We start from the raw sequence: 13,995 nt of genomic DNA on the forward strand, positions 1-13,995 counted from the left end.
TTAACTACGAGATGAACCGACTCATGCGACTCCGTGTCTTTGAATTAAGGGTCGTCTTGATTTGCTATGTAATTGAGAAGGACAGCAAAAGGGATTGAGAAATGGAGAAACAGCATATTTTGGGTGTCATGGCTGGAATATGATTTCAGCGAAGTGGCATTTGATCTAATTTATGAAGATGTCCGGCGTAAAAGATATCTGCGTACGCGTGTGGACTCACGGGCAAGCCTTTTAATATCGGCCGCTAGACGATGTTGGGGCCATTTGGATTTCGTTAAAACAAAATAAATAAGCGGAAATAAACACCCCACAGGGTCTACACTCTCTGGCCGGAGTAGCTCCAGCAGAATGATGTGTGGATTTGAGTGTTGCAGTTCATGATTCAGGCATGATTAAGGATTTATATTGCATCCTCACACTCCCATTATGCTGTCAACAGCCATTTCCTGTGCCCCACACAAACTTATGCAGCTGTGCACGACTTGACAGCGGGAGCGGAAAATGGGAAGCCGCTCTCCTGTGACGGAAAAACAGAATGCATCATTTCCATTTGTATGGAATGGTGCAACGGCTCGGGCGAAGCCATGTAGCTGAGACGGATCTTTCCATATACAATAAAAGGGGCTGCTCCACGATCAGTGGTTATTCATAGACAATGTATGCACTCGGCTCGTTGTCATTGTCTCAAAACTTCATAAAAGACATGTCAAAAGCTGCTTCATTTAAATTCCCATGCCCAGTTAACGGATTCCCCCGGAGATTGCCGGTCAACGCAAAATAAAACAAACGTAGAAAACCTTGAAGAGTGACTGACGATAATAATTCTAAATAGCACAACGTATACCTTAATGCTCATTCCTAACCATCGCATTTTTTTGGAATATGTGTGCTCTCGCACAATTTGCTGAATGTATGATATGAGGCTTGTCTCTCTTACGAGTGCAGAGTGAGGGATGAACAAAAAAAAGGCGGTCGGTCCGCATGCTCAAATTGCTTCGCGAGATAAATGCTGTGTCAGCTGTCTCGGACTGTCGGAGCAAGGGATGCAGTGGGGATGAAGCAAGTGACCGTTACAAAATTACTGCGGGGGGGGGGGGGTTTGGTTTACTGGCAGGTGCTCTATAGATGTTAAGACTTGGGCTGCCACAAGGAACACTTTGTTAGAAAAATAGAGACAACGAACTTCACAGATCATCAATTATCTGTGTGTCCATTAGATGTTTCATAAAATATCCACAGGCAGGGGTTATTGCTTGGGATTTGGCCAATGCTGATTTGATGCTACTCTCCCCTCAATTCCCAACTTCTCTTTCTCTCTCTCATATGTCACAGAAATGGAGCATGTGATGACAAGCTATTAATTATTGTAATTAAAACGAATGAGTTGACTGTCTCCACTGAAATTGATCTCTTCTCAGAAAAAATGGAAAAAAAAGAAGAGAAAATAAACTACACACCCCCTTATGTCTTACTGTGTGGTTAATGGTGGAAGCCAATCAGTTTATGTATTGTATGCAAGATTATTTGAGGCATAACCGCTGCCAACAAGATGGATGTTGGACTTTACCGTCTGCATAGCGTGTGAGGAAACATCTGTTGGAGCCACAAAGGCGCTAGGACTGCACGCTGAACACGATGGATAACTCTGCACACAAATTCAAGTAAAGACAGCCTCCTGAATTAATAATTATTGATTCAGACGAATGAGGAATGTGTTTTCTCTTTTGTTTGTTTTCCTCTCCCCCCCTCTCTGGCTTTAGATGCCACTTCTTCTCCCCCGGTGACCTCGCCGCACTGACGGCGTGATTACATCATGAGTGATTTAAACATGCAAATTGTTTCCCCACATCTTGTGGAAGCGCAGTCGAACAGGAAATAACAAAATGAGGAAAAAGGAAGTTTTGGACACCTGAAACATGTTTCTTTGCTTTTCCAGATCTTTGATATGCATTGTTGTGTATGTTTAAGTAAGCACGACTAAAAGAAGTCTCCAGAGTCTCAATCAGGTATAGCATCACACCTTAGTTAGCGTGCTCCCCTTTGCTACATCCTCCAAAATCAGATCGAAGAGCAGATATTTATTTTTGTCTGAAGTTTTTTTACAAATTACACCATATATGGCAGAGTATACAACACAGCCATATTCCATTAGCTGGCCTTGAGGGGGGCACGAGGTCATAAAAGGAGGAGCATGTAAGTCTGAGCCCGGTGGTTCTAATGTTAGGAGCTTTGATCTCAGCTCCACTCGAGTCGTTTTCTACCAGATTAATTGGGCGCTGCAGGATCGTCCTTAATGCATCTGATGCATTGCAGAAACTTCTCACGCTGTGAGGGCTGCTCGCTAATTACAACCAAACAACTTTGGACGGAGAAAGTGGCACGTTTTGATTTTTTTCATGTGTAATTATTCGTGTTTATATTAATACATTCAGTACATCGAAGACGAGTGCAGTTCATAACGGAATGTTTTATGGGGGGGGGGGGGGGGGGGGGGGGGGGGCAAAACACGTGTATCACAAGTTTCATCTGCGGTAAACCCCGAGCTGTCAAATCTCAAAACACGTGGCCTCAATTTTCGTAATTTCCATAATAAAACAATACCATCCACTGCCTGCTGTGACACCCCCCCCCCCCCCTCCCCTCCTCCCCCTAGTCATATTTGGGGAGAATGGCCGTGTGATGAATTTGAGAAGCCTGATATAACCCCGATTTCCATTAGGGCTAAGAGCCAAGAGGTCCTTCTCTGCAGCATGTCAGCAAGCATGAATAATCTTTATACTCCCCTCTCCTGTAGCAAGCTTTTAGCTCTATCAATTATTGAAATGGCCGGTGCTCGGCTTTCCCGTTCTCAGAAGGAAGTGAACTTGTATGAAGTCGGTTTACGCAGACATTTATACGCCGAGTCTCCCAGAGTACTCGTCTGGGCCTGATGATACCATGTTCAAATAGAAGAGTCCTGGGCCGTGACCCATAAAGATATCTGGTCATGCACAAAATGCTAAAAGTGATTAAAGCTCAAAGGATTTTGTGGAAGCATTCTGGCAGCTGATGGGATGCTTTCTTGCTAGTAACGTACACACACACACACACACACACACACACACAAATTGTCCCCTACAGTCCATTTAACCTTAACGTACACCGATTTCTGGAAATACTCAAATGATATGCCAAGAGACTATCCAAGCCAAAGCCTGAGAAATGTCCGTTTGATCAACCTGACCCACCTGCTTCTGAATGCATAGTACATGAAGCTTAATGAAGCGACTCAGTGTCTCGCTTCAGCTTCTGGCCTTTTATCAGCTTCCCCCTGAAAAGACAAAACCAATAAATCAAATATTATTCAACGGTAAATGTTGATACACAAACATATATTTTATTAAACGTTGACTCATCAAGCATCATATAGTCATCCCAAGTGGGCGGTAACAGAACAGATGTCTCGCAGTATTTGCTTCAAAGTGACAGGGGTGTCTCCTAGGAGACGGTAGTGTGTGGTTGTTTATATATTCCCTTCCACGCACTCTTTATTTGTGAATGTTTAATGCACTCGAGAGGATCGAATGATGCTTGATGGACTGTTTCGAGAAGAAGAGAAAAAAAAGCGAGAGAAAAACAAGAAGAAGACGCTTCCTAAAGTGTGTGTGTTTTTTTTTTTTTAATGGAGTTGAGAGAAAGTGTGCAACATCCATTTTACATTTGTGCTTGGCTAATAATTCAAAGCACTGTCAAATCGTTTTCTCCCATCTCCTTTGAATATTGCTAATAATAACAGAAAAAAGTGCTGACGGCAGATCAGATGACGGGAGCGGCGTTTTATTTATTTTTATTCTTCTTTCCCCCAAACTCTGAATAAAATGTGCCACTGTTTTCTGAAGCAAATGGAACCATTGCTCAAGGTAACAACCAGCAAATGGAATATGCAAAGCGAAATCCTGAAGAGGGTCGGGGAGGGACGGAAGGCAGAGGAAATGGGAGACAGACAAAGACAGATTAGGCGAGAGTCTTTAACATCAAGCATCTTTTAAAGTCTCAGATGGGCTGCGGCTGGATGGAGGGAGTAAGGCAAATTCATAAAGACAATGACGGTGTGTGAGAAAGACATGATTGTAGTTAGAAAAGGTCCTGAAATCTCTTTTACCCCCCTCTCCACTTCCCCCTAGGTGATCTTTACTCAGAACAGTACATCTGGCTGAGCTGACGTGTAGTCTGTAGAGCAAGGAGAGGAGAGTGTTGGGGTGGGGGCGGGCATCTGAGCGTAAATTGAGCTTTGTGCCTGGCTCCCTGCCGGCCTTGCTGCTTGCCCAGCCAGGCCTGCAGAGAAAGCCCCACCGCCCCCCCCCCCCCCCCACCCCCCCCCCCCCCCCCCCCCCCCCCCCCCCCCCCCCCCCCCCCCCCCCCCCCCCCCCCCCCCCCCCCTTCTCCCCTCTCCGCCCTTCCTGCTTCCTCTCTGCTTTTCATCTCCCACTTTACCCATCCATTTTAGTACTACACCCCTTAGGGGCATCCGACACTCACGCTCTGCTTTCATTCTCCGAACTCCTTTTGCTTATGTTGTAAATGGAAGAATATCACAGCTAATCCCGTCATGTTTATGAATGACGTGGGGCCAGGGGAGAGTTGGGGCACCTTGCCAGAAGCGGCGTACATCTCCGTTGCATGCCCTGTGCTTGGCCGATCCAATCTTCCCCAGCAGCGTATGGACCATAGGGAAATGTCTCGGCAGAGGGGGGGGGGCGTCATTTTAAAGCATAATAAATAATTTTCTCAATTTTAACCCAAATCTCATTACGGCTTCCAGAAATCGATTCAAAAATCCACCCCATGATGATCAACAGTGGAGCTACTCCCTTTTGTGGAGAAACATGACCGATGTGCATTATGGTTGGATATGAATATGTGAAAATATAAAAGTTATTGCGTGATCCACAAAGGGAAATGTAATTGTACTTGTTTTACAAAAGTAATAATGTACCATGACAACAGTGTGTCAACTTAAAAGTTTTACAACTAGCTCTCCAATGTCATTCACAATGAGGAACGGCTTGAATTGTTCATCTGTGAAGGTTTTTCTGGGGGAAGGAGAGAAAAAAAGGCTCGGTGATTAATAGATTGACTCGACAATGGTTTCCTCATAATCTCAGGCATTAGGCGAGGTTTTTTTTTTAATGACAAATAAGCAGCATTCAATTAATTATACAATCTCAAAGGGGATTTATGGAAGAAACAATCAGTGCGGGGCAAAGGGGGAGACGATGCTATTTTTCACCGAGACAGAGTGCCATGAACCTCGGGTTGCCAGAGCTCTCCGTGCCTTCACCTTCCTCCTCCTGTATTTTCGGCCCCAACGTTCATCATCGCAGGATAGGGAACACACTGGATAGTGTTTCTCAAGCCATTTCTATTCCACTTCTTCAGGCAACAAGGTGGAAAATACAATTTCAGTGGTAACATTTGGGTACTAGACGGTGCCTCGTTGTCGGGGCCCTCGGGCATTAGCGGTTTTCTCAAAGAGACTGCATTTGTTCAGCAAATTACCGAACTACCTTTTAGAGGTACCGAGCTAACAAGACTTAATGCCACTATGTGTTGAAGTGGGCCTGCTCCTCTTAAAACTATTAGAGTGAATTGGAATTAGCTGCATGAGCCAATTCTGGCACATACAGAGTCATATTCATTAGCATGCTCTATACCTGTTGAATCAACTGATGCCTTGGAGCAGACTTTCATCAGGCTTGCTACACTTCTTCTGTGTTGCCCAATTCTTCGCTGCACAAAAATGCACAATGTTGGGACCCATTTGCAAAACATGTCCCTTAGGTTATAGTTTCTGAAAGCCCCTTTGTGTGTGTAGGCCACAGTAGTCATTTCACAGGAAAACTACTGTACCCGGTAATAGTTTTTATTTACATGTTTCACCTAAAATCACCCTCCGTCATATCCATGAGATGAAAATAGATGACGACTTGTATCCGTGAAAATAGGCCCCATGACATGCATGAGACGCAAGCTGTCATAATCCTCTCTCTAAATGAGCCTCTCCATCAATGTTATTATGAATACGGAAGCGTACATTTGTATCCTCAGTTGAGATAAATGGATCTTTCATGAAGCAAACTCGCCAGCACTCTGACCTGCACTGACACATCTGTGACCCTAAACTGGAACGCTTTGCATGCTTTCCTAACTTAGTTTCTCTAATGCTTTGGAACATAAAGAAGTGTGGCCCCAAGCATATAATTGGGACAAAATGGTAACGATTAAAACAAATATGTCTGGAATGTATTAAAACAATTTGAAGGTTACTCGCCTGTGAACCCTTGAGAAACAACAAACAAGGAAGATGAAGAGTTGTCCCCTACCACACATTAGTGTGGGCCTTATTAGACAAAGTGCTGAGCATTTTGTTTGCTACTATTGGATTACTTAAGCAATATCCAGGAGGCTTATTTGGGAAATCTGGCTTGCGGAAAGCTCCAGGGGGAAACCTAATCTTATTTTAGACTGGACAACATATGTGCCAAACAGCCCTGGGATGTATCAGTGAGATAAATACATGCTTTGGATTCTCTGAGGGCATTCAGGGAAAATTCAGACGTCTCAATTTGTCATTCCTTCTTTCTTGCTCAGCAATGATGCACAGGTGCTTTGGTACTCTGAATCCTGGTCTGCCCTGCTGTCCTCTAAATAAAGTATGCTTTACTCTCACTGTATCTAATCTGGTCCAAGTGTTATACCTGAGACAGCGCTGAGACATCCAATTAATGACGACAATGAGAGCAATAGGAGTCATCTAATCCAGGTGTAGGTTTGTGTGCTGTCTCAAGTAGTATTATACTTAAAAAGTAAGTCAAGAGTACAATAACAAGTCAATTAATTCAATATATTCAAATGAGTGTGATTTTAGGACAAAGGAAATAAGGGATACAAGCTTGAGTCCTATAGTCAAAAATGTATTCGGGGACAAGTGTCTCCTTTGCAAACGTGTATTAGAAAGATGGATGGAGCATTGAGGAAAGTAACTCTGTCTTAGTCCAGGTTTGAGAGTTGAACCAAGCTGCAGGTCGCTGATAAAGCAAAGGGTGGTTTCAGATTTAGAACCTGTCAATCATTCGGCGCTAGATTGCAAAAGTACACCTTTGTACCGTAGCCTTAAGTGCACCTCGTAAGTGGAGCAAGGAAATCAACGACGTGGGTGAAAGTGGTGAAACATTAGAGACAGGGGTCGAGAAAAATAGAGCAAATGCCGTCATAGAATTGGCACAACATGGAATTGCTGTCTGCCTTTGTTAATCAAGAGCTCTTACGTTTGGTTGAGTAATTTTGTTTGTGTGAAAACAAAAGCACAATTAACATTCCCCTCACCCAATGCCGAAAGGATAAAAAAAAAAAATTGAATACGTCAGTTTAACAGAAGCCGAACAGAACATTTTGTTGAAGAGGATTCAGGTCGTCTCTGAGCGGATGTCTTAACTAGGCTTGCAACACATTTTTGAGACCTGTAAACAAATTATAATGGACAATGTTGCCATGTCAATGTGTTCCGAATCAACAACCTCATTTCGGAAAGAAAAAGTGTATGTCACAGAGACCAAACTGTCTGGCCTGAGAGTTAAATGTAACTTTTTTTATCTGTGTGTCAAGATTTCTTTTCTATCATATTACTGCACTTCTACAGGTCTTTCATCCTTTAATTGTCGTGCGTGGCATTTTTTTTCTTCTTCTATTAAGTCCTAATTCAATCCAGGTCAGCTAATGCATCAGCAAGCCATGAAACAAGCCAATTCCAAAACGACGTCCTTGCGAGCTGTATGATTAACATGATGAGCACCCTAACCCTGCTAAATTCTTCTATCTTCTTTCTCACTTTTGGATTTTTTTTTTTATTTTAGCGTGGAAAGAGCTTTAATCACTGTCCCTCAACTCAAATGATGTGCTATGGTGTGGTGGGAGAAAAAGAAAATGGCTTTGGCTCAGGCTGCTGAGAAAAATAAGCAGTGCTGTCACACTCCACGGGTAATGTTTTGTGGCTCATCTTTGTGTTCTGGCTGAAATATTATCTGGGGAGGGGTAGCGAGAATCAGATTGATTCCTAAACTGGGCACGGATAATCTTTAGGCCAGAAGAAAATGCAGTGTAAATTGTAAGAGTGTCATACTTGAAGACATCTGCCCCAAATTCCCACACTTCCATAATCCAGCATCATATGGCAGGGAGGGATCCTCAAACAACAATAGGTCTTGACACACACTTTTCTCCACCATGCTGCCACAGCAAGTGACCTGTGACAGCCTCTTTGAGGAGATTGTATCCACTCAAATACATCTTATTTCGGGCCTACAGGGATTTTCCCTGAAGAATAACCTCAACCGCGGGGTGAAAAGTCTTGTTCCGCTTGGGAAGAAAAGGGTCGAACCGAATCCAATCCTTGTGGAGCAACCACGGAACTTAAGCCAGAATGTGACCGGAAAAGGTTTATGTTTTTATGGCTTCACTTGGGAAAGTTCAGTGCAACAAAAGGTTTAATTTCTTCTCAAATTCCTTTGTACTTAAGCCCAATGTGATTTCAGTGACTCAAAACACATCTCACTTAATTAAATTTAAGTAGAAGATTTACACTCAGCTTCGTTCGCATTTTACTGCTATTTGTTTAACCGATGACGGATGTTGAATTGTATTTGGACATCACTACCCACTATTTAAATGTCAATCGTCATTACCAATACAATGTGATAACCACGAGCTATAGCATATGCGATATTAGCAGACTATGAATATCTGGAGACACCAACTCACTGTGAAATTGCTTCCTCCAAAAGCTCTGCTCTGTGTAAGGTCTACAATACACCGGAGAAAAAGACACAGTGGTTGGTATACTGTCGGTGCGATGCAGGAGAGTGGAACAAGCTTTTTATTAGGTTTTCTGGAGCCAGTTTCCCACAGCTGTCAACATCTGGGTAGATATTAAACTCAAGCAGACGTCCTGGCATTGGTTTTAGTCTGGTCCCACAACTCTTTTAATGAATTGCACTCCACAGAGGTAACTGTATTAGCCCTGTAGTGTAAACATCACATCAGTCTACACAAATGAAAAAGGGCCTTGCTGCAGCACTAACCGAGCTAGCATGTTAAGTGGAACATCCCACGTTTGAATGGTACCTTTATCTGTTGAGACTCAATTAGGCTCATTTAATTAGAGCCTAAACAAGGAAATTATTCCTTGAGTTTGCAACTCGAGCCATTACGACGCAGCAGGTGACACGTTTACTTTGACACACACTGTGTGTGATTGTGTGTGTTTATTGCCAGCGACTGCAATATAGCGGCAGACTGTGCTGACTTTATGCTGCGCTCAAGCATCATTTTAGAAACCGAAATGGCCACTGTTTTTTTGCGCAAGGAAAATGGGATTTCCACTCGTGCTCATATTTTTGTACGAGCGATCAATACATATAATCTGCTAATGGGTTGAGTTTATGTCCACTGGCCTTATGTCATCAGCAGAAATCTGCTCACTGAAGTACTTTTTGAGCCAATGTCCTTTTTATATTCCTCCCATTCTTGGCACCGCACACTCATATGGCCTGATGGCCTGGCTGTGGCTAATGTGTGCAAATTGTCATTGGGAGTCTTTTTATATCAAGCACCAGTGCTCAGCACTTCTGTAGAAGGTGACTTCAGCATTTCTCTCCCTTCTATCTCATTTAGTGTGTAGATCCATTGTTGAATATACAGTATGGGTCTATAAAGCAGAAACTGCCCTTGTCTTATAGGCTGTCCTTGAGATTGCAGTTAGCAGCGAGGTAGAATAAGGAAGCAGAGAAAGTCAGGCGCCAACATTATTTTCTCTGTTTTCCCACATCAGCTTTGACTTTCATATACTGTACTGCGTAGCTCGTGGCTGTATGTTCACACAGCATATTTTAGCCCCAAAACACACTTTCAAAAACAAAGCACTGCAAGCCAATCAAATCCAATTTCTACTCCAATGATGCACATCAGGTTTCCTAAAGGGGTAATAATGAAGTAGCTCCTTACTGATAATTATTGTAACCATAAGTCGGAAAACCAAACCTCTTGACACGTAGCTGAACTGCAAACAGAGCACATGGGAAAAAAACACTTACCGCTTGGCCTGTGGTTGATTAATTATTTCATTCACTCTGTCAAAAACACATCTTTTTCCAAAAACTGATCACCAAACAGGCCGCGACTTAAATTACACGGTGATTAATCTGATTTCATTTGGGTCTCTTGTAAGAGAAAAGCGTCCGCAGCTCTGTTGACGCGAGTTGTTAATCAACGGCACACGGTTAGCCAATGCGTTTAATTCCCCTCACTTTATTTATTATCACAATGCTAATTCTCTTTCTGAAGTAAATGAGAACGTCACGGTGTTATTACTCTTTTTCTTTGGATCTCAAATCCAAGTCCGGCGCAAGAAAAGGTTTTGAGATGCCTCGCGGTTGGAATCCGGACTTTGTGGCCGTTTCCAGATGAGCGTGAGTGCACAACGCAGCTGTAAAATACATTTCTGGGGCTGAGCGAGAATGCATTCAAAAAGGCCAGAAACCTTCGTAACAGATCATTAATTTTAAATGCACTGCCTGGAGTCATATCAGCTGCCTGCATCAGATTTACGGGCTAGCATCGTGTACCAAACACATTCTATAAGACATGGGAGATGGGTTTGGTGAAAGTGCCCTTTGTAACACTTGACCCAGGCCTCATTTTAATGTTTTCACAATGTCAGTGAGTCACACTGTAGTTGATCAGTAATGTAAATCAGGCAGAATTGCTATGATTTTACTGTCCAAATATGTTACAGGATCCAGATTTTGAAAAACGACACCATTTACAATAGAAAAGGAATATTGCCTCACGCCCGTTTCTCCGTGGAGCTGGATAACCAGGCACATCGCACACGCCAGCTTGAGAACAATCCTGGCTTTCTTAATGGACAGTTAAATTATGATCTCTTGAGCACTTTGTTTTAGAAGATATTGCAATTTCACAGGAGTTGCTTTTTAGTTTTTGCATGGATTGTCACATCCAATTACTATATTCAACATGCACTCATGCTTCCGGCTATTGTTTTTGATCAGGTATACATTTGACTCACTGTACAATCGACTAATTGTCTGTTCGACCTTGAACGGGCTGAAGGGAGCTTGGAAAGGGGCTACCTTGTACAATTAATTCCTTTCACCCTCCCCCTGTCTTTCCCGATTTGAATGAGCAACTTTAAATGCGCCGTTGTTTTTGTTACATCCCTTGATAGTTGTGACTGATACTTTTGGAAGAAAGTCACTCGATTTAAATGATCATATGTGTGAATACCAGAGAACTCTATCAATGAATGTGTTTGATTGTAAATACAAAAAGAACACACACAGATATAAAACTTCATGATTGTGTGAAAAAATGATCACATTATTACATGATTTAGTGCGGTTTTGTTTTCACTGCGTTGTCATTGTAAATCAGAAACAGAGCTAAGTGACAGCTAATAGAGTTCTGGAAGCCTATCACATAAACACCTAAAATGAATAGAATCCACCATCCATAACCATGCAACACATTTAATGACTGTAAGGGAGATATGAACGGCGGCAATAACAAGTTAACAAGAAAAAATGGGTATTTCTTCAGGTTTTATAGTAGAATTGGGTTTGTCCTTCAGCTCAACTTTCCTACTTTAACTGTGATGTTAACTAAATATGGCTGGTGTGGCTGAGGTGAATGGAGTGGTTAAGTGGCATTTGTCCTAATTAACAGCAAATCAATTTTGTGCAAGCAATAAGCAAACACAGTGCCAAACACCTACAAACTTTTAACGAGAGTAAAGCCGGGGCAGCTCTCATTACCTTAATGGATACTGAAAGGGATAAATGTATCCTATATATTGCACACCATGTCAAGGACGTGCAGTGATAAACCATAAGGATTCATGGGGCGGGACGTCCGGTATTACTAATAACCGTCCACAGCTGCCAAGAAAATGACCAGTGTTCAAAGTATACTTTATATAGGATAGAAATCCCTCAAATTGGTCCAAGAAGAGGAAAGAGACTGCATCTTTGTGATAGATTTTTTTTAAAACATTTAGCAAACCCAACCGCCTTCCATCGCTGTAAAAACACACGTCAGTTCAGGCAGGGACGCGGAGTTGCATCGGAAAGTTTTGCAGTTCAGTCTGAAGTCACTCATTTGTAATACAGCGTATTTCTGAGAAGATTTATCCATCGAGTTGCTTTCTCGTGCCAGATACCCAAAAGCATTGTTGGAAGGCGGCCATGATTGTCGTGTGGCTGTGTGCAGGCTGTGGCATCTCAAAGCTGTTTCCAGACTGATGTCTCTTCATGAAAATGTAATGAAGAAAGTGTTTCCAAAAAGGTGCAGTTTACGAGAGCAGCGGAAGACACTAATTAGCGATATCACAGCAGGCGAAGGAAAACTTAAAAGGTGCACATAAACCTCATTGGCATTTAGAATGTAGGTCTTGTTTTTCTGATCCCCCCCCCCAAACTTCACAGAGAGGCAGACATTTTGCATGCAGAGGTCTCATGGCACATCGAAAAATTCCACTCGGCACCCTCTCAAAGATCAACGCTTTCTGCAATTTGAATACACTTCCTGCTCAGAGGCAAAACAAACTTACCCCGAGATTTTGATTGCCTTTGTTTCGCTAAAAAAAAAACATGTTTGAAGCCAGGAGCAATGCGAGTTATCTCCTCTCACATCTCAAACGGCAGCAAGATGTAGCCCGGCTCCGTTAAGTCGGTAAGTTGAGACACAGGCAGGGACAAGACAGCTTATTCAACACAGCTAAGCCGCCTGCCACTATCAAAGAACTTAATAAAAAAAATAAAAAGGTGGATAAATGGTTATCCGGTGGCGCTATGGTTGCTTCTTTTCTGTCATTTAAAGAATTTCTGGGAAATATTCTGTTTTGTTTGCCCCTATAGCTTGTTTAACTGAAATGTCTTTCTATCGTCTCATCTAACACTCTTAACAAGGAAGCAAATATTTTAATTTCCTCGAATACAACCTGAACTTCTCCTTCGACTACCGGGTAGATGCCTGAACTCTACTGCTGTCCATTTCCCCTTGTTGTTCATCAACATCCAGGTCCTTCTTCCAACCTTGTCGTTGAATCTCACCTCTGCAACAATGTCTCTCGTCTTTCTTTTTTGTTGTTGTTGCAGAGGACCAGCTGCCCCCTGGTTTCCCCACCATAGACATGGGCCCACAGTTGAAAGTGGTGGAGCGAACACGCACCGCCACTATGCTCTGTGCCGCCAGCGGCAACCCCGACCCAGACATCTCCTGGTTTAAGGACTTCCTCCCCGTCAACACCACCAACAACAATGGCCGCATTAAACAGCTCAGATCAGGTATGTTTCCTCTGCTGAAAGCTTCATTACAACAACGGGGGAGTCTCTCCTTTCTTGTTATTCTCTATCTGATCCGCTCCCCTCCCCTGTTGTCGTCTCTGTTCTTTCATCCTCTTCTTCCTCCCATAATTTAACTTCTCATTTGGCTTTTAATTTTGTAGGTAATGGCATTGTTTCTACTACTTCCTGTCCTCTTCTCTCTGTGCGCCCCGGTGTGTGCTGTCTGTATGTGTGTCTCCCTTCGTCTTCCAGTGTTGTCATAGGCTGTTGGGATTGTCGTCGTCGTCGTCCCCCCCCCCCCCCCCCCCCCCCCCCCCCCCCCTCCCACTCCCCCCTCTCTGTGTTTGCTGGCTTCTGCCCTAACTTATGCCCTCATTGCTCACTGCTGTGACTTTTTTACAATGAATTATTTTGCGGTTTTGTCTTGATTTCCTGTCCACTGCATTGGTGCAGTAGTTGGTTTTTGGATCTATTCTCTTTTCTTTTTTTTTTTTTAGACCTTTGTTTAGTTTTTTTACAATAAATATACAACATTCAGCTTCATTCGGGAATTTGCTAAAGGAGTTCACGTGATGTTAAAATTAGAAACATGCAGAAA

The 13,995-nt window shown here is 42.9% G+C and overlaps 1 protein-coding gene across 1 annotated transcript in view; it reads left to right on the forward strand.

The window, feature by feature from the left end:
- The window catches only part of LOC117747892 (receptor-type tyrosine-protein phosphatase delta-like), an 88,916-nt gene that overhangs the window by 27,939 nt on the left and 46,982 nt on the right, over positions 1-13,995 (forward strand). The window contains exon 4 of the mRNA XM_034557393.1: positions 13,209-13,397. Coding sequence (XP_034413284.1) covers positions 13,209-13,397 — 189 coding nt within the window. The remainder of the gene's footprint in view (positions 1-13,208; positions 13,398-13,995) is intronic.

This window comes from Cyclopterus lumpus, chromosome 18 (assembly GCF_009769545.1).
Source record: "Cyclopterus lumpus isolate fCycLum1 chromosome 18, fCycLum1.pri, whole genome shotgun sequence".
Lineage (NCBI taxonomy): Eukaryota > Metazoa > Chordata > Actinopteri > Perciformes > Cyclopteridae > Cyclopterus > Cyclopterus lumpus.